Consider the following 24,595-nt stretch of genomic DNA (forward strand, 5'->3'; position numbering starts at 1 on the left):
CTACACAGACTGAGGAACCGGAGCAGTCCCTCACTCCACCAGGGACACCGCCGGCTTGGCAAAAGTTCAGCTCCTTTCGGAGAACGAAGACGCAGCCGAGCATCATCTGGCGTGAGCGACTCCCCGACTAGGAGGAGAAGAAACCAATCGGCCCTTCTCAGGGCCACCACACAAGAAGAACCCAAACGGCCCTTCTCAGGGCCTTCTTCAGCACACTGACACACCTACATCTGTATTATAGGATAATAGAATAAACGACCTATTTATTACATACATCTGTCTCTCCGCTCACTCGACGATACCTCTCACGCTACGGCATATCCTCTGCGAAGGGCACGCGACGCCCCAGCGTAAGTGGCATAGCAGCCCACAATTAATAAATATTTAAAAAAAAAATTGTGCAAATTTAAACCTATTTCCATCAAAATCTAGAAAAAAATTTTTTTTACCATCACAAAGCTTCCTCTATGAGGAAGCAAAAACCGTCAACGATTTACGAGCAACATTCGTAAACAAACGCGGATACGTTGGGCAAACGTAAAAACTAAGATCCTATCCCTAAGATGCATCCTTAATTTGCTCCTGGATGTGTGCTTGTACTAATATTGCAGCTAGTGATAGCAGTATTATTGACCCAAATAGCTCAGGACTCAGCAGGTCTTTATTATAACAATCATTACGACAAATTTAATATTATCTTAATTGCAGCAATTTAATAGCTTGCCACTAATGTTGTGCCACCCAAAACTCCCAAGCTCCCCAAGCTTGACGACCAATTTCAAATTTAATGTCTCCTCCGACATATAGCCCAGTTTCTCCGCACGAGCCCCACTCGTGCGGGGGGTGCAGTTTGGAATATAAAAATTCCTGTGATCAGGTGGACTCGAACCCGGTTCCTTGGAGCTACGAGTCTGGCGCTTTACCACAAGACCACACTGCAAATTCGTGATGCAAACTTCTTTCAATGAGTAAACGAGTAACGGTAACGAGTTACTTCTTTTAAGAATAACGAGTTATATACGGTAACGATAAGTTACTTTTTCAATGAGTAACGAATAACGGTAACGAGTTACTGTAACGATGAGTTACTTCTTTCAATGAGTAACGAGTAACGGTAACGAGTTACTTCTTTTAAGAATAACGAGTTATATACGGTAACGATAAGTTACTTTTTCAATGAGTAACATATAACGGTAACGAGTTACTGTAACGATGAGTTACTTCTTTCAATGAGTAACGAGTAACGGTAACGAGTTACTTCTTTTAAGAATAACGAGTTGTATACGGTAACGATGAGTTACTTTTTTCAATGAATAACGAGCAACGGTAACGAGTTACTCCCGGAAAGAACGGTTTTGTTGAAGTATCTATAAAAATTAAGCTAGATACAGAAAATAATTTTGTTGCAAGATCAAAATAATTATAATATTTTGATGAATTTTTGCATTTTTCGGTCTTTAAAATCTTTAATGAACTACAATATCAACACTGAAAAAGGTTTCCAGTTAAAAATAATCGCTTACTTATCGATTACGTCGCAAGCATAAATAAATTCATTGTTTTCTTTGTATATACACCAACAATCTATATATAGACAAGACAGATCAGCGAGTCAGCCAAGCAGTCGAAATCGATTATCAATGACCTGAAATAGCATTTTCATTTCAACGGCAATCTTCTGTTTGACGATTGACGATGGTTGATTCTAAATGCGATCGAAAGTTTCTTTGATCGGAGTGTTCTGTTGGGAACGCGTTTTCTTCCCTTTTTTTCGGACAGATACTAAAGTTCTCTCAACCGGATGACACACGATACTCGATTCGCACCGGGAACTGGTCTCGTTGTTCCATACCGACTTCCGGATACGAGATTAATTACATAACCGGTTCTCTGGATCCGCGAAGTAAGTTGTTTAACGCGTGCGGCGGTTTTATTTATGCTCTGTTCTTGCGAGAGAGTCGCGTTCAATCTGAGATCACTTCAGTGTCTGTGGAGTCCTTTGTCGATTATCGATGCTTTCATACAAGCTGTAATTTAAAAAAACATTCATTTAATTGACTCATTAATAAGTCAGTGGGCAAGATGCAATTCAAAATTACTTATCCGTGCGACGGTGTAAGTATTTTGTGCTGTGCAATAATTTGTGCATTAATAAATGCATTTTTGTAATAATTTAATTTTTTAATTTAATTTAATTTAATTTAATTTAATTTAATTTAATTTAATTTAATTTTTTAGTACCTCAATCGAGGGTACAAATGCAAATAGAATTTCAACGATACAAATGCAAGGTATTCCTTCGAGCTCGCGCGTGCTGATAACCGTCAGCTCTTCGAGTATCATCGTTGCTATCGTCTGATTCGCTACTACGCCACGATAAAATTCCTCTTCTAATTGGTGGCGATCGTTGCGCATCGAATCGGTGAGTCAATGAGAAATTTTTTTATTGAGGTAACGAATCTACGAATAATTAGATATAGGGCAAAAATATATCTCCGGTACATGTCGAATTACAATAATTTATAGTATGAAAATATTATTACATCTCGTAGATCCGTTGCCTTAAAATGGATGGGTTAAAATTAATTATGGCATATATTTAATCTTGGTATCACTTATTTATCAATATATTATGCGATTGTGCTTGAGGAAATACTCGCACACTTCGCATGCACAAAGCTCGCAAAGAGTTCATCATCGTTCGTCGAGTTATACGTTGACGAACTGCCGCGTTTTTTTATAAATAACTATTGAATAAAATTTGTAAGTACATAAAAAATTAAATTTTTGAAATTTTCTTACGTAGATCAATTTTAAATTTAATGTCTCCTCCGACATATAGCCCAGTTTCTCCGCACGAGCTCCACTCGTGCGGGGGTGGGGGGGGTGGTGCAGTTTGGAATATAAAAATTTCTGTGATCAGGTGGACTCGAACCCGGTTCCTTGGAGCTACGAGTCTGGCGCTTTACCACAAGACCACACTGCAAATTCGTGATGCAATCAGGCCTTTTTACAGGATTCGCGCTTTTATAAAAAGCCATGGAACTGTAGCTGTTTGTTACTCGTCATCAACTTTTCAAGAGTGAAACTGCCAGCAATTAGTTCGGGCGCGGGTACGGGAGACCGGAAGAAGTCACACGGATATCACTTGAAAAATATAAAAAACTAGCATGCCCCGCCGGATATTTTACAGATCAGTGTTGCATACGAATACAATCCTATTACTGCGCATCGCATTGGTAAGTGCATTCAATTATATCCTATTTTAATCTTGAAATTAAATAATCTTATATTTGCTAAAAATCTTGTAAACCTATCTGTGCATACAAAGCATGACAAGAAATGTAAAAAATATCTTTATTAAGTTTGAAACAATTTTTCTTTTTCAAAAATAACTATCGTTTTGTTATCACTTATATTTTAACATGTGTTCTGGTTGTAAAATATTTTTTGTCTTTTTCCAATTTCTGTATTTAAAAATTAAATTTTAAGCAATTTCACCATCACAAAACTTCCTCTATGAGGAAGCAAAAACCGTCAACGATTTACGAGCAACACTCGTAAACAAACGCGGATACGTTGGGCAAACGTAAAAACTAAGATCCTATCCCATGCATCCTTAATTTGCTCCTGGATGTGTGCTTGTACTAATATTGCAGCTAGTGATAGCAGTATTATTGACCCAAAACTCCCAAGCTCCCCAAGCTTGACGACCAATTTCAAATTTAATGTCTCCTCCGACATATAGCCCAGTTTCTCCGCACGAGCCCCACTCGTGCGGGGGCGTGCAGTTTGGAATATAAGAATTCCTGTGATCAGGTGGACTCGAACCCGGTTCCTTGGAGCTACGAGTCTGGCGCTTTGCCACAAGACCACACTGCAAATTCGTGATGCAATCAGGCCTTTTTACAGGATTCGCGCTCTTATAAAAAGCCATGGAACTGTAGCTGTTTGTTACTCGTTATCAACTCTTCAAGAGTAAAACTGCCAGCAATTAGTTCGGGCGCGGGTACGGGAGACCGGAAGAAGTCACACGGATATCACTTGAAAAATATAAAAAATAACCGTCAACGATTTACGAGCAACACTCGTAAACAAACGCGGATACGATGGGCAAACGTAAAAACTAAGATCCTATCCCATCTTTAATTTGCTCCTGGATGTGTGCTTGTACTAATATTGCAGCTAGTGATAGCAGTATTATTGACCCAAAACTCCCAAACTCCCCAAGCTTGACGACTAATTTCAAATTTAATGTCTCCTCCGAAATATAACCCATAAGGGACAACATGATGATCCTCCTATTTTTCCAAATTCTTCGTTAATACAGATATGGCCTGTAAGTTTGGTTAGTGCATTTAAAAGTTATATATTAATACTTGCTAACACACAGAAAAATCTTTTTTTAGGAAGGAACAAACATAGAGGCACAAGCTCGTAAGCTGAGGAATGTTTAATTTTTAATTGACTTCATTCTGTAAACATTTTGCACGTAACAATTACATTGTTGAATAAAAAATTATAACATGTATTAAGGTTATTACTTTTTGTTGCTGTTTGCTGGGACATTTACTGATTTAATCAGCTTGCATTACTGATTTTGCTGTTCAAAGTCACTGTTTCCAGTAGTCCAATATTACTGAGTAAAACAGTCAATATTACTGATTTAATCAGTTCACATTACTGATTTTGCTGCTCAAAGTCACTGTTTTAGTAGTATAATATTACTGATTGAAATAGTCAATATTACTGATTTAATCAGCTCACATTACTGATTTTGCTGTTTTAAGTCACTGTTTCTAGTAGTCCAATATTACTGATTGAAACAGTCAATATTAACTAATTCTTTCAGTGAAATGTCACTGATTCTTAGTGGTATACTTATAACTGCTTCAATCAGTGACTATTTACTGTTTCTCAGTAAAAATACACTGATTCTCTTTTAGAGAGAACTGAAGTGACATGAGCGCACAGCTTGCAGCGTTGCCAAATAATTCCTTGAAAGTCGCCATTAAAAATATTCATCTATAAGCCACATTTCAAGTCAACTTTTAACATAAATATTTTGTTTAAATATTCGGTGACTTTGTATTTTTATCGGCACTATCGAAAGTATAGAGTTTAGCGAATATGTAGCGCAGTTAATATTTAATATCGTAAAATATTTGATAAACAAATTATTACATTAAAATGTAGAAAATAGACTTTTTCGATAACGTCACATATAAAATATCGAATTTTCAAAGTCATAATTCTTCTTTATATGTTCGGTAATGTGGTTTAATTTTGCTGGCGTAAAGATATGCATTTTGACTCTCGTACCAAAAAATCAGTTAATTCTTAAGACTTTGGTGTCATGAAAGAAATACCTTAAAAAATGAAAAATGGAAATTTTTTGCCGATACTTGCTTATCACTACAAAATGCATGATATTAGTACAAAATTACCTTTTTCAAAAAAGGTAAAAAAAGGCGCCAAGTACACGCGTGGTTGTTACCTCGAAAAAAAAACCAAGTGGTAGTATCATTAATTTTAAATTCAAAAATAAATAAAATCTATTCTAACCTAGGTGATAGTAGCTTTAATTTTTCTTAACAAAATTATTAAATTACAAAATTGTTACTTTATTCAATCCAAGTGATATCTACCTCGAAAAAAACTAAATAACAAGTGGTATTTATTTAAAAAAAAAAAAATATGTGAAATTTTTTAATACTGCGCCAATTACAAAGAGAGAATATTATATATATAATGACTCACCGATTCGATGCGCAACGGGCGGAGTTATGCAGCCACGTAGCTACGGTGATACTGTAACACACAAACATAAGATTTAAATTAAAATATCGCTCAAAATTATTAACATTTAAAAAGTTAATTCTTACGCGTCTCTAATTCGTCTTTTAATAAAATATATTTAGCAATACAATTATCTGTTTATCGAAACAGATCTTTACGGGAATAAAATTTTAGATAACAAATTCTCTTTTTTTAATTACTTTTAACTTAAATAGTTTTAACTTTAAATTAAACAATTCGAATAACATGGAAACAAATTATTAATTTTATGTAGCTAAGAGATGATACTTACCCCAAGGTTGCTCCGCCGGTGCCCGATGCCTCTCTCAGGCCTCCTCCTCCTCTCAGGACATCAGGTTTCCTCCTTCTTTTCTTCCTCGTACGCACTATTACTTTTTAGTGCATGAGGATCCTCTCACCGCACAGGACACTCGCGAGAAACACTCGCGGATAATAAACTACAATCGCGCGCGGACTAATTATCAATAAAAGTCTTTCTCGCGCGATACTGTACGGCACTCCCGTTTAGAAAAGTCCTTTAGTCCGAATACTTATACGACACTCCCGAAGCAAACGCGACGAACCGGCTGCGGTTCGTTTGTTCAATTAAATCGGCGGACGAAGGGTACGTTAGCTTTCCCGTCTTTAGATTTTTATCCAAGCAGAACGAGCAGTTTTGCTTGGGTAAAATCCTCGTACTGGGTACTGGGCCTTCCCACCTCGCCAAGGTCGTACCCGCGGGAAGGAAGTGCAGTTCCGTGAAAATTTGAAAGAATCGCGACGCCGATTGCCCCGATTCGTTCCGCGTTCATCACCACGTTAACGACGATGAAATGTTCGAAGACGTCGGTAACCTGGCGCGACACTTACGCGAATCAAGTGAATGCCCCGTTGAAAAGATCCAGATGGAAATCCAGATGGTAATCTACATGGATAACTAGATAAATATATATGTGGATTCCTATGGATTTCGGATGGTTTTGTATGGATTTCCTATGGTTATCCAGATGGAAAACCGTACTGAAAAGGTACATATGAGATTCATATGGTTATATATATGGCTAACCATATAGATTTCCACCTGTATCCCAGATCGGATTTGTATGGTTTTCCACATGGTTATCTACATGTATAACCAGCTGCATTTTTTGGATGGCACTTCGTATGGTTTTTCATATGGGTTTTCACATGGTTTCCATATAATTTCTCATATAATTTTCCACATGGTTTTCTATATATCGTTTTTTGACAAAACAATTCACTATTATCAACGTTTTTTTTTAAATAAAATCCAGGTTATTAGATAAATATTGTCAAAATCAACATGGATATCCAAATGGACTGTTACAAAAAGTAAATGATTATCCACAAGTTTTTTTACAAAATACAGATAGATTTCCATGTAGATTTTGATAAAATTCTCTTAGCTATGATGGATTTTATAAAAATTTTGTCGATATTCTGGTACAAAAATCTACGTGGATCTTGTAAAATGTATAATACATTAGATATTCAATGATATTTTATTTGTAAAAATTCTACTCTTTATCGTAACATGATATTTAAAAAATCTAATATTGAAAGTTTATTTTTTCATATAAGTATTTAATGACTTAACTTAAACTTTACATAATATACATAAGTTATACATAATTATTAAATGTGTAAAATACAAATATAAAATAATAAATATAAAATTATTAAAATACGTAAATGTTATTATGTAATACATGATATTATGTAATACATAATTAATATAATATAAAATATGCAGTTTATTAGATCTAAAGTATACATAGTCCTACAAATACAGCATTGACTTTTTGACAGCATTACAATTTTTTTTTTCAACGAGAAAGTACTAAGAAAACGTTATTAAACAATAAAAACTTTTTTAACATTAACATTATTAACATCTTTACACATAATTTTTTCACTTGTAGTTTATGAATACATTTTCTAAAAACAATTTTTCATCCAATTATTTATTTTTATTCTGTAAAATTTTTTACCGATTTTTACATTTATCTGTACCAATGCATATTGGGTATACCTGATATATACTGCTGTCGGTGAACAGTCATGATAACACACAATTTTTCAACATTTCTTGTTTCTAAAAATTCAACAATGGGGTTAATATTCATAATTTTTTTTATGCTTGTAAATTCTTCAGAGAAACAGTTTTCTACGTTTATCTTTTTATATACAGTGTATTCATTATTGTTAGCGTCATCAACGATAAATTATTGTATGTGGATAAAATGACCGTTCACCGTTTGGGCAAATGAATTATCGGATCGATAACAAACATTATTTGCAGACTTGAATAAACACTTATTTTTTACCATTCTTCCGTATGCCCTAGTACGCTCTATCTGCACACGAGTGTTATGTCAATAATTATCGGACACCCTGTATAGAACTTATTTTTTTAGTTTAATCAAAATTACTTGTAATTGAAGATAATATATGGTTTTGTAGGACTCATTGTTTTCGAATAATATTGAAATTGATGATGAAATTTTTAACAGCAGTGAAGAGGATGAAAGTTACAATGAAGTTTTAGATGATAGTCATAACATTCCGCAACGGTTTACAAGATTAATACAAATGTTGCAGAAAGATGATACAAATGAAACTATCAATACAAATTTTGTTGTAAATAAAGCCGAAATATTGTTGGCGATTTTAAAATTTTCATCAAAGTACGGTTTATCAAGTTCGGCTACAGCAGATCTTTGTAAAATGTTAAATACTTTTGTCGCTACACCTTTTATTCCAGATACACGGTATATGATAGATAAATTATTTTATCCAGGAGAAGGAATAAAATACCATGCAATTTGCCCAACATGCAAAACACATATAGGTGAATTTTGTAAGAACAATCATATAATTTTTTGTCAGGTTTGCGAAGAAGAAATTAATGTAAAAGACCCATGTTACCGTGATTTCTTTATCACATTAGATATAACAGATGAAATCCAAAGCATCATAGAGAGTAACTCTGATTATTATGAAGTTACGTGAAGTTACGTGCTTCAATCCTTTCTTCATAATTTAATTCATATAGATTTGAATTATTTGTAGAGTCTGCAATACAAATTATTTTCAAATTTTATAAACATATGTAAAGGGACTATTCAAGCATTACGTAAATATGTACAGACAGGAGATTGACGGAAATGTTAGTTTGCATACAGCGAAGTTAATTCAGGTGTTTATATTTTTTAAAAAATTTACAAAATATTACTTTAAAGTTTTTTTGAATATAAAAATAAACATGATTCTATGAGGTCGTTTTTTTGGTAATGCTAAGTCACACAAATTCCATGACTTCCCGAATTTCTACATGATTAAGAATATTCCATGGCTTTTCCAAACTTTCCAAGATTTTATGACTACTGGACTTCTTGCCTTGTTAATTAATAATAAATTATTGTTTTATACATGAAAAAGGATGTATTATTTTGAGAAATCACAAAAATGAAAAACACACAACTTTTATGGATTATTCATTACAAAAATAAATTGTTAATTTAAATAAAAAAGTTCGTATGAGGAGAGTATTTTACTTACAGTGAAAATATTACAAAATACAATATAACGTAAGATATTTTGTATCCTGCCTCTACCCTCCTGTAAAGAATTGTAAGAAATTCTAAGTAGTATTCACGAATCATATAAGCACTGTATATTTTTTGAAATGCCTCCTTACTAAATGTTTAGGCTGCATGGATGAAGAAAGATTCAAACAATCTCCAAAATATGTTTACGTAACACTTGAATGGTATTATGTTTCTACAACAATATTCTTTATATATATATATGCAAACATTCCTATAAAAATATTAGAAACAGCAATTTTAAAACTGTACTAATGTTATAGACTAATAAATTTCTACTATTTTGCAAGATTAAAAGGTTTAGAAATATACAGGGTAGGCTATTTTAATTTACCCACTAAAGTAACTTTTTAGAAAAACATTTTACAGAAAAATGATTCAGACAAAAGTTACATGATTTTAAGGGGGACATAAGGTAGTGTCATTGGTTTGATCGTTTGAAGATCACGTAAAGGTTGAGCGATATGATATATTCGATATATTAATTATAAAGTAAAAAGTCGAACCTTTAAATATTTCAGCTTTTATTCGCTGTCAATCAGTGTCTGATGTCTCGGGAAACTCGGGATCCCAAAAACCTTTAAAAAGATTATATTTATTATATATAATATATAAAAAATAATAATAAAATAAAATATTATACCTGGTGGTGTATTTGGTCGCTTATATTTGTGTCGATGTCGCGAGATTTGATTTTTTCGTTTTTGCAATTGTTCTTCCGGCAATCCCAATTTGTTATAATACTAAAAGTAAAAATCGAATATCACAAATTACTTTTTTATGAGAAAAATATTTATTTTTATTTATATTTATAATTTTTTTATTTATATTTATTTATTTATATTTCTTTATTTATTTATATGTTATATAACTATACTTTTAATATTGTATTACCTCTCTGCATTCGCAGCAATCCGAGCCCTTCAGCTTTGCTCTGTCAGCTTTACATCGTATGTTAAGATGTTTTGTAATGACCTTTCTTTTTGATCTTTTAAACTTATTCAATAACGTCTTCTTTTCAGGTAGCTTGTTTTCTGTGTCATCCATATCATTTAAATTTGTAACTTGCTCTGCAGGCAGATAAAAAGTTTCGTGTTTGTAGGCAAAATCATTTATATTACAACTTATGTTACTTTTACCTTTCAATGTATTAACTGCAGTATTAATCAAGAATTTATTACTTTCCATTTGCGTAGAAGTATAAGTACTTTTCGAGATATTTTAAATTTCGTCCTGATACTTTTTAATATAAAATATAAAATATCTCATATTCACTTTTTGATGACTTTATCTTAACATTTTTAGGCGTTTAATACTAAAAGGAATTGATTAATTAAAAAAACGAAGAATTAGATTTAAAATTTTTATTGGATTTTTTAATTGCATTAGTGGTTTTTGCAAAACTCTATATTTAAAAATTAATTCTATTAATCGATTTCTTTTATTATTCTACATCTGAAAGTATTAAGGTAAAGTCATTGAAAAGTGAATATGAGATATTTCATATTTTATATTAAAAAATATCAGGACAAAATTTGAAATATCTTGAAATGTAAAAGTTAACAAAAATATACTCAATTATAGTGTTGTGGAAACCTCTCGAGATAAGCTACAAGAATATGCAATAAAAAACATGAGGTTCCATTTAAGAAGTTGAAGGTGACCTTTACGTGACCTTCAAATGACTATCCTTATCTCACTACCTTATGTCCCCCTTAAAACCATGCAATTTTTGTCTAAAACATTTTTTCTATAAAATGTTTTTCTAGAGTTACTTCAGTGGATAAATTAAAATTGCCTACCCTGTATACTGATTACATTACTGTTTTACCTGATAAATTTGAAGGCTCGACATTTTGAAAACTATTAGTCATATCAATCAGTATGCTATTTTCTGCATTACGAGTAAGATTTTGATCATTAGATGATACACGAAAGCTGTCAGTCACACTGCCTATGCTTCTACTGCTCTCAAAATCGCCAGTTTCCTCAAACAAATTCCGAAAACTAGCTGTTGTATCTCCTATACTCAGTAAATCAATGTCTTCCTGAAATATATTATAATTATAATTATATTCGGCTAGATCTTATATATGGAAACAGATCTGCTCAAGTATAATAAATTAAAGATAAAATCATATCGCGCCAAATATCGGATATTATTATATGTAATCATATAAAATTAAATATTTTATCAAATTTTTTTATATCTATTTACATCTGATCCATATTACACCCATTTTTTCTCGGAGAGAATAAAACTTACTTCAAAACTTGCATTGAAGGATTCTACTGGATCTTCATTCACGTTATCAGACATCTTTATACAGTTTTTAGCTAGTCACAAAGAAATTCTGTAGAATCCTATAAAAATATTAAAAACATAGATTTTGGCAAATGGTATTTATAAATAATTTATATAAATAAACGTATAATGTATGTCTATTGTAAGGTATCCACTTTGTAATGTAAGGTATCTAGCTCGTAAGATCTAGTTTTAAGGTAACTTAACTTGTATCCATTTAGTTTGACTCTAATTGTAATATGAATCTTCCGTTTAAACATTAACGCGCTTATACTAGTGGACGCACTAGGAGCGCGCTTAACCCTTGTGTCCATGATGCCAGAACTCGGTCCGAGATCTCGGTCCGAGAAACGTATAGCGTATAGTCAATGAAATTGCCGCTTTTTCGTAAAAGCTGCACTTTGATTAACTACAAACTTCTCGGATCGAGATCTCGGACCGAGTTCTAGCATCGTTGTCCTACCCGATCTTTACAATATCAATCAGTACAATAACAATACACAATCCGTAATAAATAATATTGATAATTTTAGTTTCGAAAGACTCGAAAGACACGTATACACGCGCAATTTTAAAGTTATCAAAAACCACAGAAATTAAACAAAAGAAACTGTAAGTACTAAGTGCGCAAACCTTACCTGTGGAAGTCGGAAAATCAATTATAAAGAAACTTCATTCGCGTCAATCGCGCTAGAATCGAGGAACGAAACGGGACTGCGGCAGTCAGACTTTCCAGATCCGAACCTCTGCCACATAGAAGATCGGATGGTGCGGGGAGACGACTCACATGAGTTTAGCCAGGCAATACAGTGGTGCAAGCTTGTGACCGTCGATACGCAAGTGGCAACTGTGTCCATATGCGCACATAGACATAAAGCCAGTTTACACACACAATGATTAGTGGCGCCAACTGACTGCAATGTCTTTTTCTAACACGCGAGGTGGTGGGGATGCGAAGAGAAGAAGTTGCTATGCGTCTCTGATGTAGCGATTCCCCTCCATACTCCTCCCCGTTCTTTTTAGTGTGCGAGAGAGAGAGCACGATTCGATCTTCCATTGTCTTCCATCACTGAGTTCAGATCTGGAAAGCCTGACTGCCGCAATCGAGGCCGCAATCCTGTTTCGTTTCCCGATTCTGGCACGATCGATGCGAATAAAGCTTTTTTAACCGATTTTCTGATTTCCACAGGTAAGGTTTGCGCATTTAGTACAGTTTTTTTTGTTTAATTTCTGTAGTTTTTGATAACTCTAAAATTGTGCGTGTACACGTGTCTTTCGAGTCTTGAAACTGAAATTATCAATATTATTTATTCTTTTACATCTCTATGATGTCCAAAACTCGGTAAGATATTTTACTATAGTCTCCACAATTTTTGGTAATTGAAAAATAATCTAAAATAAGTAGCGCTTGCATGACAACTATAACCTACAAAATTTAGAAAAATTTAAAAGTTGTAATTTAGTTGTATAAAAGTAACATATAATCTATAACTAAAATACAATCCTATGCAGTCATATATGTTGTATCGTACTTGTGGGGGCGATCGATCGTGTACGTGATGAGGGCTTTTGTGCTCTTCCGCGCTTGCTCTCGGAAAGGCTGCTTCGACAGCCGCGCGGATGAGAAAACAGTGTTTCTCTCGTTTTAAGAATAAACGCACTTTTCGTTGGTGTATGTGTTACACGAACGTCCTTTTTCAATGAGAATTAATACACTCGATCTTCCTTCCCGTGCAACGAACAGTAAAATCTTGAGTTACCGTGCGGCGCGCGCACGCATACAAGAGGCACCAACAAGGAGCTCGTCGGCCAATATGAGGATCACGCGTCGGTGAGCGCGTAGCGACGCAGCTCGCGCGAAGTACGAAATATCGAGTTGGCACTTATAACGATACATATGTTTTCTGCACATTACACACATTTGCATAATTAAAATAATCGCTCAAAAATTCGTTAAAGAAAATGCTGTTCATAGACTACATCTTGAAAGTAAAAAAGTTGAAAGAATTAACATTTTTCATTATAATTAACTTACAGTTATGGCTTGTGTAACACACGCAAAAATAAAATTTTTGAACGCTTATGACAAAGCAGATGTCATAATTGTGAAAATAGAAGAAATTTTAGAATTTACAAAGAAACCTCCAGAACATGTACAAGATTTTAATAAAGAATGTATTTACAATTGTCTGTGGAAGGATGACAAGAATCCAGATATTGTGAAAGTGCCTGTTCAAATTTCGGATTTAGCTGGTAAGATTAGCTAATTATGTATAGTATTTTGTTCCTATTATTGTCATTGCCATTATTTATTATACGTTGATATATATATTGCTTACCATTACTTAACCTTAATAAATATATTTTTATATACATATTTTTAATCTACAGAATAATAATAAATTATTATATTTCTGTAGAACAATTCTTTTTTGCTTCTATTAATATATCAGTAACTTTTGTGGTCAATATTAGACACAACTTATTATGAAAATGTAGTAAAAGTAATTTTCTCTTTTAAGTTATAACCAATGCAGAAGACATGGAAAAATTTAAAAATAAAAGAGGTGTTTTTAAAAGAATTAGTAACACTATATTAGATGATTACTATGCAGAAGACAGCGAAATCGAAGATGATAAAGATGTACATAGTGAAGAAGATGTTGAAATAAATAACAATATTCAGAAAGAAGGAAAAGCAAAACAAAAAGCTGTTAGTTTATAATTCATATATATTTGGTATATGGATACTATAATTTTGCATAGTAGGTAGTTGTAAGTAGTAAAAATACGTACCATTTTATTCTTTTTTATTTTATTGTCTGTAACAAAAAGGCGAGAACGGAAAAAAAGCAATTTGGAAGCAAATCGGAAGATGATGCTACAGATTCGGAAAAAGAAACAGAAAAAGAAAAAAAAGAGAAGAAAAATAGAACAAACGATGGAAAGAAGGAAGAGAAAATGTTATTTGGCGACAAATGGATAAAAGTAGATGAAGATGGGGAAGAGGTAAATATTCTTAGAACTTAAACTACTTTGACTCTGAATATCACTCCCATTCATTTTTTAAACTCTACTTCAGTGAGTGTTTGTATATGAATGATGTATTTTCTAAATTGTTTTTTTTTTTTTTACATATTCTCTAAATATGAATGATTAATATTTCTACTTGAAAAGCTTACTGAGGCTTAATTCTGGCATGATTTGAGTCAGTGACATTTCATTTGTTCGGATTTCGAGAGTGTGTACACTTACATACACACACTTACTAAAGTAGGGTTTTAAGGATGAATGTATTCTGAAGGACATCAAAGTCAAAAATGTTACAAGTTCTATAAAAATCAAGAAACTGTGTTTGCCTAATCGATAATTTCCTTAAATATTTACATACTTTTTGAAAATTTTTTGTAAAAACCTTTTTGCAAAAGCAACATTAATAATATGTTAATACGATATGTTGACAATATGTGTATTTAATTTACAGATAGAAATGATTTATTTAGCCGAAGGCATTTCTTGTACTGTACACGACTGGACAGAATGTCTTCGATCAAAAACGGAAAGGTTGTTCGCCAAAAATATACTGCGAAACATGTATAACAACACTGAGTTATTAAGTCGGTGTGTTAGTACCGATAAGAATTGTAAGACTCCTAATGGACGCAATTTATGTACATCGATTAGCCCTGCAAAAGATAAAGTTATAGATGGTAAGAATGTAAAATTTTGTATAATAATAGTAATTCTTAAGGTGACTTCAACGTCTGGTGCTTCTAGTAGTAACAATAGTTAATGTTAAATTTAAATAAAAATATTTTTATGTATAATAATAATTATTATGCAAGTACTGGATATTCTCCCGCATATTATATCACGCATATAATTTTTTCACTTGCTCCTTAACTTTATTTTCAATGTTCTATTACATTTCTCGTAACTTATAATTTACACTTCCAACTTTTTTCAGTTTTATTTTTTGTATGCATTAAAATGTAATTTAATTATTGTAAAATAATTGAGTGTCTTATAACAACCTATAGAAAATAATTGAAATTTATAATTTATTTTCTCAGAATTTTGGTCGTTGACCTTCCTTGAAATTTTTTCTATCAATAATACAAACGTTCTTTAATTCATTTAAATATCTTGTATTTAAAAGTCTCTGAAGCCACCTTAATACTGTACTTATAAAAATGTAATAAAATATGTTTATTTTAGTATGCATGCGGTATTACATTAAAAAAAAGAAGAATAAGAACATCCGCAAAATTGAACTGGATGAATGGGTTAAGAGAGAAAAAAATCCTGCCTTAACGGAGGTTATAAACCAAGTAAAAAGTATCGCAAGAAAAGAAATTAAAAAAAAAAGGGAAGCGTTAGCAAATCCAGAATGAGAAAAATTAGTATATTTAATACACACATATATATTAGTGTAGCGACAAAAGTATTTAACATTTTACAAAGATCTGCTGTAGCCGAACTTGATAAACCGTACTCTGATGAAAATTTTAAAATCGCTAACAATATTTCGGCTTTATTTACAACAAAATTTGTATTGATAGTTTCATTTGTATCATCTTCCTGCAACATTTGTATTAATCTTGTAAACCGTTGCGGAATGTTATGACTATCATCTAAAACTTCATTGTAACTTTCATCCTCTTCACTGCTGTTAAAAATTTCATCATCAATTTCAATATTATTCGAAAACAATGAGTCCTACAAAACCATATATTATCTTCAATTACAAGTAATTTTGATTAAACTAAAAAAAATAAGTTCTATACAGGGTGTCCGATAATTATTGACATAACACTCGTGTGCAGATAGAGCGTACTAGGGCATACGGAAGAATGGTAAAAAATAAGTGTTTATTCAAGTCTGCAAATAATGTTTGTTATCGATCCGATAATTCATTTGCCCAAACGGTGAACGGTCATTTTATCCACATACAATAATTTATCGTTGATGACGCTAACAATAATGAATACACTGTATATAAAAAGATAAACGTAGAAAACTGTTTCTCTGAAGAATTTACAAGCATAAAAAAAATTATGAATATTAACCCCATTGTTGAATTTTTAGAAACAAGAAATGTTGAAAAATTGTGTGTTATCATGACTGTTCACCGACAGCAGTATATATCAGGTATACCCAATATGCATTGGTACAGATAAATGTAAAAATCGGTAAAAAATTTTACAGAATAAAATAAATAATTGGATGAAAAATTGTTTTTAGAAAATGTATTCATAAACTACAAGTGAAAAAATTATGTGTAAAGATGTTAATAATGTTAATGTTAAAAAAGTTTTTATTGTTTAATAACGTTTTCTTAGTACTTTCTCGTTGAAAAAAAAATTGTAATGCTGTCAAAAAGTCAATGCTGTATTTGTAGGACTATGTATACTTTAGATCTAATAAACTGCATATTTTATATTATATTAATTATGTATTACATAATATCATGTATTACATAATAACATTTACGTATTTTAATAATTTTATATTTATTATTTTATATTTGTATTTTACACATTTAATAATTATGTATAACTTATGTATATTATGTAAAGTTTAAGTTAAGTCATTAAATACTTATATGAAAAAATAAACTTTCAATATTAGATTTTTTAAATATCATGTTACGATAAAGAGTAGAATTTTTACAAATAAAATATCATTGAATATCTAATGTATTATACATTTTACAAGATCCACGTAGATTTTTGTACCAGAATATCGACAAAACTTTTATAAAATCCATCATAGCTAAGAGAATTTTATCAAAATCTACATGGAAATCTATCTGTATTTTGTAAAAAACTTGTGGATAATCATTTACTTTTTGTAACAGTCCATTTGGATATCCATGTTGATTTTGACAATATTTATCTAATAACCTGGATTTTATTTTAAAAAAAACGTTGATAATAGTGAATTGTTTTGTCAAAAAACGATATATAGAAAACCATGTGGAAAATTATATGAGAAATTATATGGAAACCATGTGAAAAACCATATAAACTGCCATCCAAAAAATGCAGCTGGTTACATGTGGATAATCATGTGGAAAACCATACAAATCCGACCTGGGATACAGGTAGAAATCTATATGGTTAGCCATATATATAATCATATGAATCTCCATCTGTACCTTTTCAATACGGTTTTCCATCTGGATAACCATAGGAAATCCATACAAAACCATCCGAAATCCATAGGAATCCACATATATATTTATCTAGTTATCCATGTAGATTACCATCTGGATTTCCATCTGGATCTTTTCAACGGGGTTGTTTTAACGAAAATCACAACTTCTATAAAGCATACGTGTGTGCGTGTGTGTGTGTGCCCTGCTTTAACGAAAATCACAACTTCTATAAAGCAGGGCATACACACGTGTGTTTGTGCCCTGCTTTAACGAAAATCACAACTTCTATAAAGCAAGACATACACACGTGTGTGTGTGCCCTGCTTTAACGAAAATTACAACTTCTATAAAGCAGGGGATACATACGTGTGTTTGGCGCCCTGCTTTAACGAAAATCATAACTTCTATAAACCAGGGCATACACACGGTGTGTTTGTGCCCTGCTTTAACGAAAATCACAACTTCTATAAAGCAGGACATACACACGTGTGTGTGTGTGCCCTGCTTTAACAAAAATCACAACTTCTAGAAAGCAGGGCATACACACGTGTGTGTGTGCAGTGCTTTAACGAAAATCACAATTTATCAATTTTGGCTACGTACAGTATTTCACAACCATAAAATTTTAACCTAAATGGCACCGTTATACTAAACGCGTTATACTAAACATTTACCTTTATTGCGAACGTGCGTGCGATTTTGTCTCTCCGATAGATCTTAGGCTGGAGCAGGCTAGCGAGAGTACCGTGGCACGTATTTTCCGCGTGATGCGTAACGAGCTGGCCGCGCGCATTGTGAGTCCTCGAGGTGAGCCCGCGTAACAAGGCCGGCGGAAGAACTCCCAGGAGTGTAGCTACGGAGGATAATTCGTTCTCGCCAATTACGCCCACTTCCACACCGGAGCCGTCGGTGAAGCCGACGTTCCCGAGAATGAGCACCGCTGCTAGCACTCTTACGACGTCCAAAAATGGAATGCCTAACACGCCTGGGGAACAATAAAAGATGTAGGAAAAGATGGGGAAAATCTGATAATCTCTTTCCAAAAGGTTTAATCAACGTGAGAAATAAAAAACGTAAAACATTAAGCATTTCGGCTAATTTAATTGTATCAGGTTTTTATTAAAATAAAATTTTATGTTATTTTTTTCATATTTAATCACATACCTAAACAAGTTTTCCACGCTTGAAACCGAATCGCATCTTCAGCTTCGTCCTGTCACGTATCGCCATGTTGAGGGTACCTTAAATTTTTCAGATTATATCCCTCCAAATTTAATTTAACTGTAAAAATTTATTAGGATAATTTATTTCTTGATAGTTAATTATTATTAATCATTTTTATGCAATTGTAATAATATTATTATAATTAATTGCATTATCTCTCTCGTTGTGAAACAATCCAGCTAATATCTGATAAAATATATGGTAGTTTTTCTCGTCTGGTAATGGTCTGATTACTCGCGCCTGGTCTAGGAAGTAACAATGAATTTTTGTTCTATATAAAGCACCGTCCGTCACTTGAACCTCAATGAAGTGACCCTAAAGATATAAGTTGTTTTATAATATTTATATTTGCTAACTATTACTAAATAATCACTATTACATATTTATTGCTATTTATCATATTGTTCACAATACTTTTAATTTAAATATTAATACTACGTCTATAAACTTTCTTTTCATAATATTATTTCTCTTTCATCTTTCTCCTTCCTCCCACCCTCTTCTATCTCATACATCTCGAAGCAAACTACTTACTATCCTTGAACTCTCCGAGTTTGTAGCGCGGTTTTCGCTGAGCCCAAGGATCTGAGGACCGTGAAGGCTGCCGCGAGATTGAAAGCGTTCGTTTCCGGTCCGCCGCCGGCGACGTCGAAGAGTTGCCTAAGTAATAGCATTGAGGCGTACGTTTTTCCGGATCCGCTTGTCCCTGTGTAGAAGAAGTTCCAGAAATCTTCACTTCTCTTGTAAAACAAAGGGAAGATGGAGTTTGTTAAGAGTCTTACCAGAACGAATAATCGCCTGGGAATATCCGGTCTCCGATTGTTGTCTCACGGCTTCCTGGACGACCTTGTTCAGCTGTGGCGCTAATGTTACCGACCTGATGCTCGTTAGAGTCAACGGATTTCCAACGTCTGCGTAAGGATTTACGCAAACCAATATGGGACCCACATTCGTCTGGAACAATATTGCCGGTTTTCCTTGAATGAATTTGTTATTTAATAGATCACTTTTACTTTTAAGACTTTTACTTTTATGATTTCCATTTTCGAAAACGAGCATTCACATAAGAATGTGGGTCCAAAATGGAAAAAAATTCGAAGACCAAAATTTTTAAGATTAGGGTAACTTGAATTATTTAAAATCTTAAAAAATCCGCTCCTTTTTCTGGACAAGTCTTGAGAGAAAGATTATTTTACAAATCGCAAAGCTTCTCTTGATATTCTAAATTTTGTTCTTCGATTTCCGCAGTGAAAGGATTTTCAAAAAGAACTAAGATTTTCTAAGACTTTCAAAGTCGGTGAAACGAGTGTCGAACTGACTTATTAAAGAGTCAATTAAATAAATATATTTTTTAAAATTGCAAACTGTGCCGTATTCTTCGAAGAGAATCTGGCAAGAGGGGTAGAAATGAAGAGTGTCTTTTTCTAAGTGATTTTTAAATAAAACTACGATACGTAATTTACGATGAGAAAGAAACTTGTGGCCGCCTTTTATTAAATTAATGATTTTTGTAACAGTTTTCATGGCGGTAAATAATCCTGAGATGACGCGTCACGTGACCGATCGGCGGCTCGGCCGCTGAGCCTCGAGCGGTAGTGGGGGTATAGGAGGCGTCGCCTCGGGAATCGGTTCGAAATGTGCAACTAAATCCCGGCTATCATATGTAATAATACTAAAATAATTTACACAGATTACATAGAATATTATAATATATGCGAGCAATTGCAATTAAAATTTACATCATATACATATAACACATAATATGCTTAATTTATATATACAGATAACATAATCCTATGATAATAACAATCTGGTATTTGAAATACAAATACAAAAATCAAATTTAAAGGCTCATAGATTTAAGGAATCTAAGGAAATAAATAGTTTTGCGAAGAGATAGAAAGAAAGACAAATTAAAATTTGAGAGAAGAAGGCCGGCAACGACATGAGTCGATGAAGCATTAGTTGAAAGAGTTAAGATGAACGGAGTGTATAGGCGGTGCCGTGAGAAGGATAAGACTAAAAAGAACCTGTTTTCTTCACGAAGCTAGACCCGACCGTTCAGCTTCCGAAGGTACCTGCGCAGTTTAATCCGAAATAGGACCTGGGTTACAAGATGCTTGTCAAAGCCAGAGAAATAAAGTTTTTGCCGCTCTCACTATTCCTGTTATTGTTTACTGTTACTCATAGTATCATTATTTATAGTGGCAATAATATACCCGCATGCGCGCGCGTGCGCCCGGAGAAAGATTTTAGCCTTTAAAGTTACTTTAAAATATATTTTATCAAAACACAAAAAAGTTCTAAGGTTAAATATGTTGAGAGATACGTATATATATGTACATAATAAACAATAGTTTTCTCAAAAGTATTATATGTATAATATTTTAAGAAACTAAAGATCAAAGAATTGGACTTGAGAACCATAAATTGCTATAAATTTAAAAATTTAAGTTTTTATAAAAATTTGAATCGTCTATCAATTTTTAAAATTTTTAATCTTTAAATTTCAATTTCAAGTTTAAAGTTTTTATTCTATTGTGTGATGCACACTTAATTTATATAATTTTTAGAAATTGTTAAAAATTGAAAAAAAAATCTAAAGATCAATAGTTTTTAAAACTGATAGACGATTAATGTACTTTAATGCGCGAAAATCATAAATAGAGATAATATAGTGATATATGGTAATAATGACTACACTGTTGGAAAATTTGTGTTAAATATAACATAAATCACATGTTTTAACGGTCCCCTCAAATTTTTGTGTCAGTTTAACATAATATGGATGTGTTAAATGATAACATTGATACTATGTTAAAATATTTTAACAGAAAAGAAATGTTATTCTGATCGTAATTTGGGGTTAATTATGTGTACAATTAACATAATTTTTATGTTAAAGTTAAGATTGTAAGATAAAATCAACATTCTTCTTCTACAAATTTTTATTCTTACTTCTGTTATAAAGTAAAATCAACACTCTTTTTCTGCAAATTTTAACACATTTAATAAATACGTTCAAATTGTGTTACTTTAACATATTCTTTAAATTATTTTATTAATTTTACATTTTAAATTTGTAAAGTTCAATTAACATAGAAAGCACATGTTAAATCTACACACGTATGTGTTGATTATTTTACACAAAAATTTTAACAAGGACCTTTTTTAACAAAACTACAAAAATTTTCCAACAGTGTATAAATTACATGTAAAAGAGAAAATATTATAGATTTTAGCACACAAGCATACGAAAAGTGCAATATTGAGAATGTAATAAGAAGATATATGGATACAAAGAATAAAACAAAATATAATTTTAGAGCTCGAGGATTAAAAATTTCAGTAATAAAGAAAAATGTTCTATAATAGATTGTTAAAATCAATTGGAAGACGCTGTCACAGCACTCGCAACTTTGTACCTTACAGCTTCTTCTCGGTCTCCCAGAACTTAAAATACTTGTAAAATACTTGTCCAATATGAAGACTTTGGAGAGACCGAGAGTAGCCATTTCAGGTGTTCGAGTCTTAATCCCGTCCAGAATTTTCCCCATTAAGCCTTCCTCCGAAATCCTCTATCTAATCTAACGTTTTTGCGGGTCTAACGAGATAGGACATTTCGGGGTTCCCGCGTCTTCGTATCCTCGGAGCATTCGTCACCGCACTCGCACATTTTTCACCGAAAAAATTTTTCAATACAGAAAAAACACTCAAATTTACATCACACTGCATTGTAAAACAATTATTCGATCCAAGAGTTTATACACTGAAGCATATAAATTAAAATGCTTGAGATTCCGGATAAATACGTGGCGAATTAAATTCTCAACGCTGGAGAATATCGCGATAACCAGATCTCCACGAATAGAGAGTCAGTCGATCAATTCGGATCAATGCACTAACGTCGGCACAATTTTTTAACCGTGTAAAGTTAAACAGCCGTATGCACTTTTCAACATACGAAGAGTGGCGAGCCGTCGCGTTCAACTGGGCGTCATTGTTGCCTGAGACCCACCTTCTGGGCCTTATTTCTCCTAAGGCGCCTTTGCCGTAACTTCGACAGGTAAGAGCAACGGCGCTTACCTAGTCCACGGGTAGTTGGGTGGAAGGCACCACACCGGCATGCCGGGGTACAGGATATCTGCCGAATGGAGTTGGTGGGAGGTGGGAGGTAAGGCGGAGAGAGAGGAGAGAGGAGAGAGGAGAGAAAGAGAAAGAGAGAGAGAGAGAAAGAGAGAGAGAGAGAGAGAGAGAGAGAGAGAGAGAGAGAGAGAGAGAGAGAGAGAGAGAGAGAGAGAGAGAGAGAGAGAGAGAAAGAGAGAGAGAGAGACTTATCTTCTTCTGGGGTCCAACTTCCCCTACTTCTCGCGTGCAAGTGAGCCTGTTACTCCCCCCACTCAGGCCGTGATGCAAACTGGGAAAAGGCCGCGCGAGTGGTAACATGGAGGGAGGAAAGCCCTGACAGGGGCGGACGACCACTACGAGTAGATCCCTACCACCAAATACGCTCGCTATCGACGAGAGTATGCGAGAAGTTAACTTTGTTCGCTTCGTTACTGTTGCGAAAACGATAAGAGAGTCGGCGATTGCTGATTTAATGTAAATGTCGAATATTTTTAATGAAAATTAATAATTTGTTTTACGCACAATTTACAGTTTGTGAAATGATATTTATTTATTAAAGTTAATACAAGGTATTAAATAATAATGCACGTAATATTTAATGATTTAAATACCGAATTTAACGTTTTAAATTAATCAATTATTAAAGATAATTTTAGGAAGCTAGATTTACGTAGTTATAATGTTTTAATTTTTTATAAAAACAGATTAAAATTAGATTATGTGTTATAATGTTTTAATATTTTGTAAAATTAAAACATTACTTCTTTATTAGAAAAAAAACTTAAACAGTTTAAATAAAATTATAGTATGAAAAAATATATTTAATAAACCTTTATATTTATAAATTATTATATTTTGTTTTTAACAATTTATTCCAAAAAGTAGATAAATTATTGACATAAGAATCCATTTGACAAATTTTGAAAATTTTAAAACTATAATTCAAAATTCTATAATTATTGGGTTATAATATAAATATTAATAAGTATAAAGAGAAAAAGAATATGAAAATATCAAATCTAGAATGTGATAAAGAAATGTTTAATATCTCAGGTGAATCGATTTAAGGCATAGTTCTCGGCCGGAGGAGAAAGAGGATTCGTTCTTCGCAGCGAAATTCAAATCTATCTGTAGAAAACCGGTTTCGATGTGAACGCGATGAACTTGAATGAAAAACAGGACCGCGGGGACTTTCGCAGGTTCGATTCTCGAGTCAAGATCGTAACTCCGCTTCGTTTGATACTGTACCGATCTTCGAAATATGGTCTTTGAAAATGTGTTCCCTGCTCGAGCGATTTATTACCGATCCGAAAGGTTATCTCAAGATCCTTAATTAGAGCGTATCGATAC

At 32.9% G+C, this 24,595-nt stretch overlaps 3 protein-coding genes and 1 long non-coding RNA gene across 6 annotated transcripts; 2 read left to right on the forward strand and 2 right to left on the reverse strand.

The window, feature by feature from the left end:
• The first annotated feature begins 4,277 nt into the window (after window positions 1-4,277).
• Window positions 4,278-4,531, forward strand: LOC139822056 (uncharacterized). The gene is made up of 2 exons (XR_011734434.1): window positions 4,278-4,339; window positions 4,410-4,531. It is a non-coding gene; the product is annotated as an uncharacterized lncRNA (long non-coding RNA).
• Window positions 4,532-7,783: 3,252 nt separating this feature from the next.
• LOC139822360 (DNA endonuclease RBBP8-like) lies at window positions 7,784-12,075 on the reverse strand. Of its 2 annotated transcripts, XM_071794006.1 has the most exons (6): window positions 11,695-12,075; window positions 11,260-11,476; window positions 10,323-10,498; window positions 10,072-10,171; window positions 9,935-10,006; window positions 7,784-8,895 (listed from the first exon to the last, which is right to left on the reverse strand). In XM_071794006.1, the coding sequence occupies exons 1-5, from the start codon at window positions 11,746-11,748 to the stop codon at window positions 9,963-9,965; spliced, it is 591 nt and encodes a 196-aa protein (XP_071650107.1). In that variant the 5' UTR covers window positions 11,749-12,075; the 3' UTR covers window positions 7,784-8,895; window positions 9,935-9,962. The 2 variants fall into 2 exon arrangements, with proteins under 2 accessions (XP_071650107.1, XP_071650106.1); XM_071794005.1 differs by lacking the exon at window positions 7,784-8,895 and having other exon boundaries at window positions 8,963-10,006.
• Window positions 12,076-12,249: 174 nt separating this feature from the next.
• LOC139822390 (uncharacterized) lies at window positions 12,250-16,127 on the forward strand. 2 transcript variants are annotated; one of them, XM_071794050.1, is made up of 6 exons: window positions 12,250-12,922; window positions 13,771-13,986; window positions 14,256-14,446; window positions 14,569-14,742; window positions 15,218-15,443; window positions 15,952-16,127. In XM_071794050.1, the coding sequence occupies exons 2-6, from the start codon at window positions 13,773-13,775 to the stop codon at window positions 16,125-16,127; spliced, it is 981 nt and encodes a 326-aa protein (XP_071650151.1). In that variant the 5' UTR covers window positions 12,250-12,922; window positions 13,771-13,772. The 2 variants fall into 2 exon arrangements, with proteins under 2 accessions (XP_071650151.1, XP_071650153.1); XM_071794052.1 differs by having other exon boundaries at window positions 12,250-13,986.
• Window positions 16,128-16,337: 210 nt separating this feature from the next.
• LOC139822392 (uncharacterized) lies at window positions 16,338-23,910 on the reverse strand. The gene is made up of 4 exons (XM_071794062.1): window positions 22,543-23,910; window positions 19,652-19,823; window positions 18,568-19,432; window positions 16,338-16,452 (listed from the first exon to the last, which is right to left on the reverse strand). Exons 1-3 carry the CDS (start codon window positions 22,672-22,674, stop codon window positions 19,419-19,421), a joined length of 318 nt encoding a protein of 105 aa, XP_071650163.1. The 5' UTR covers window positions 22,675-23,910; the 3' UTR covers window positions 16,338-16,452; window positions 18,568-19,418.
• Between the last annotated feature and the right edge of the window lie 685 nt (window positions 23,911-24,595).

The sequence above is a fragment of the Temnothorax longispinosus genome, chromosome 11 (assembly GCF_030848805.1).
Source record: "Temnothorax longispinosus isolate EJ_2023e chromosome 11, Tlon_JGU_v1, whole genome shotgun sequence".
Taxonomy (NCBI): Eukaryota; Metazoa; Arthropoda; class Insecta; order Hymenoptera; family Formicidae; genus Temnothorax; species Temnothorax longispinosus.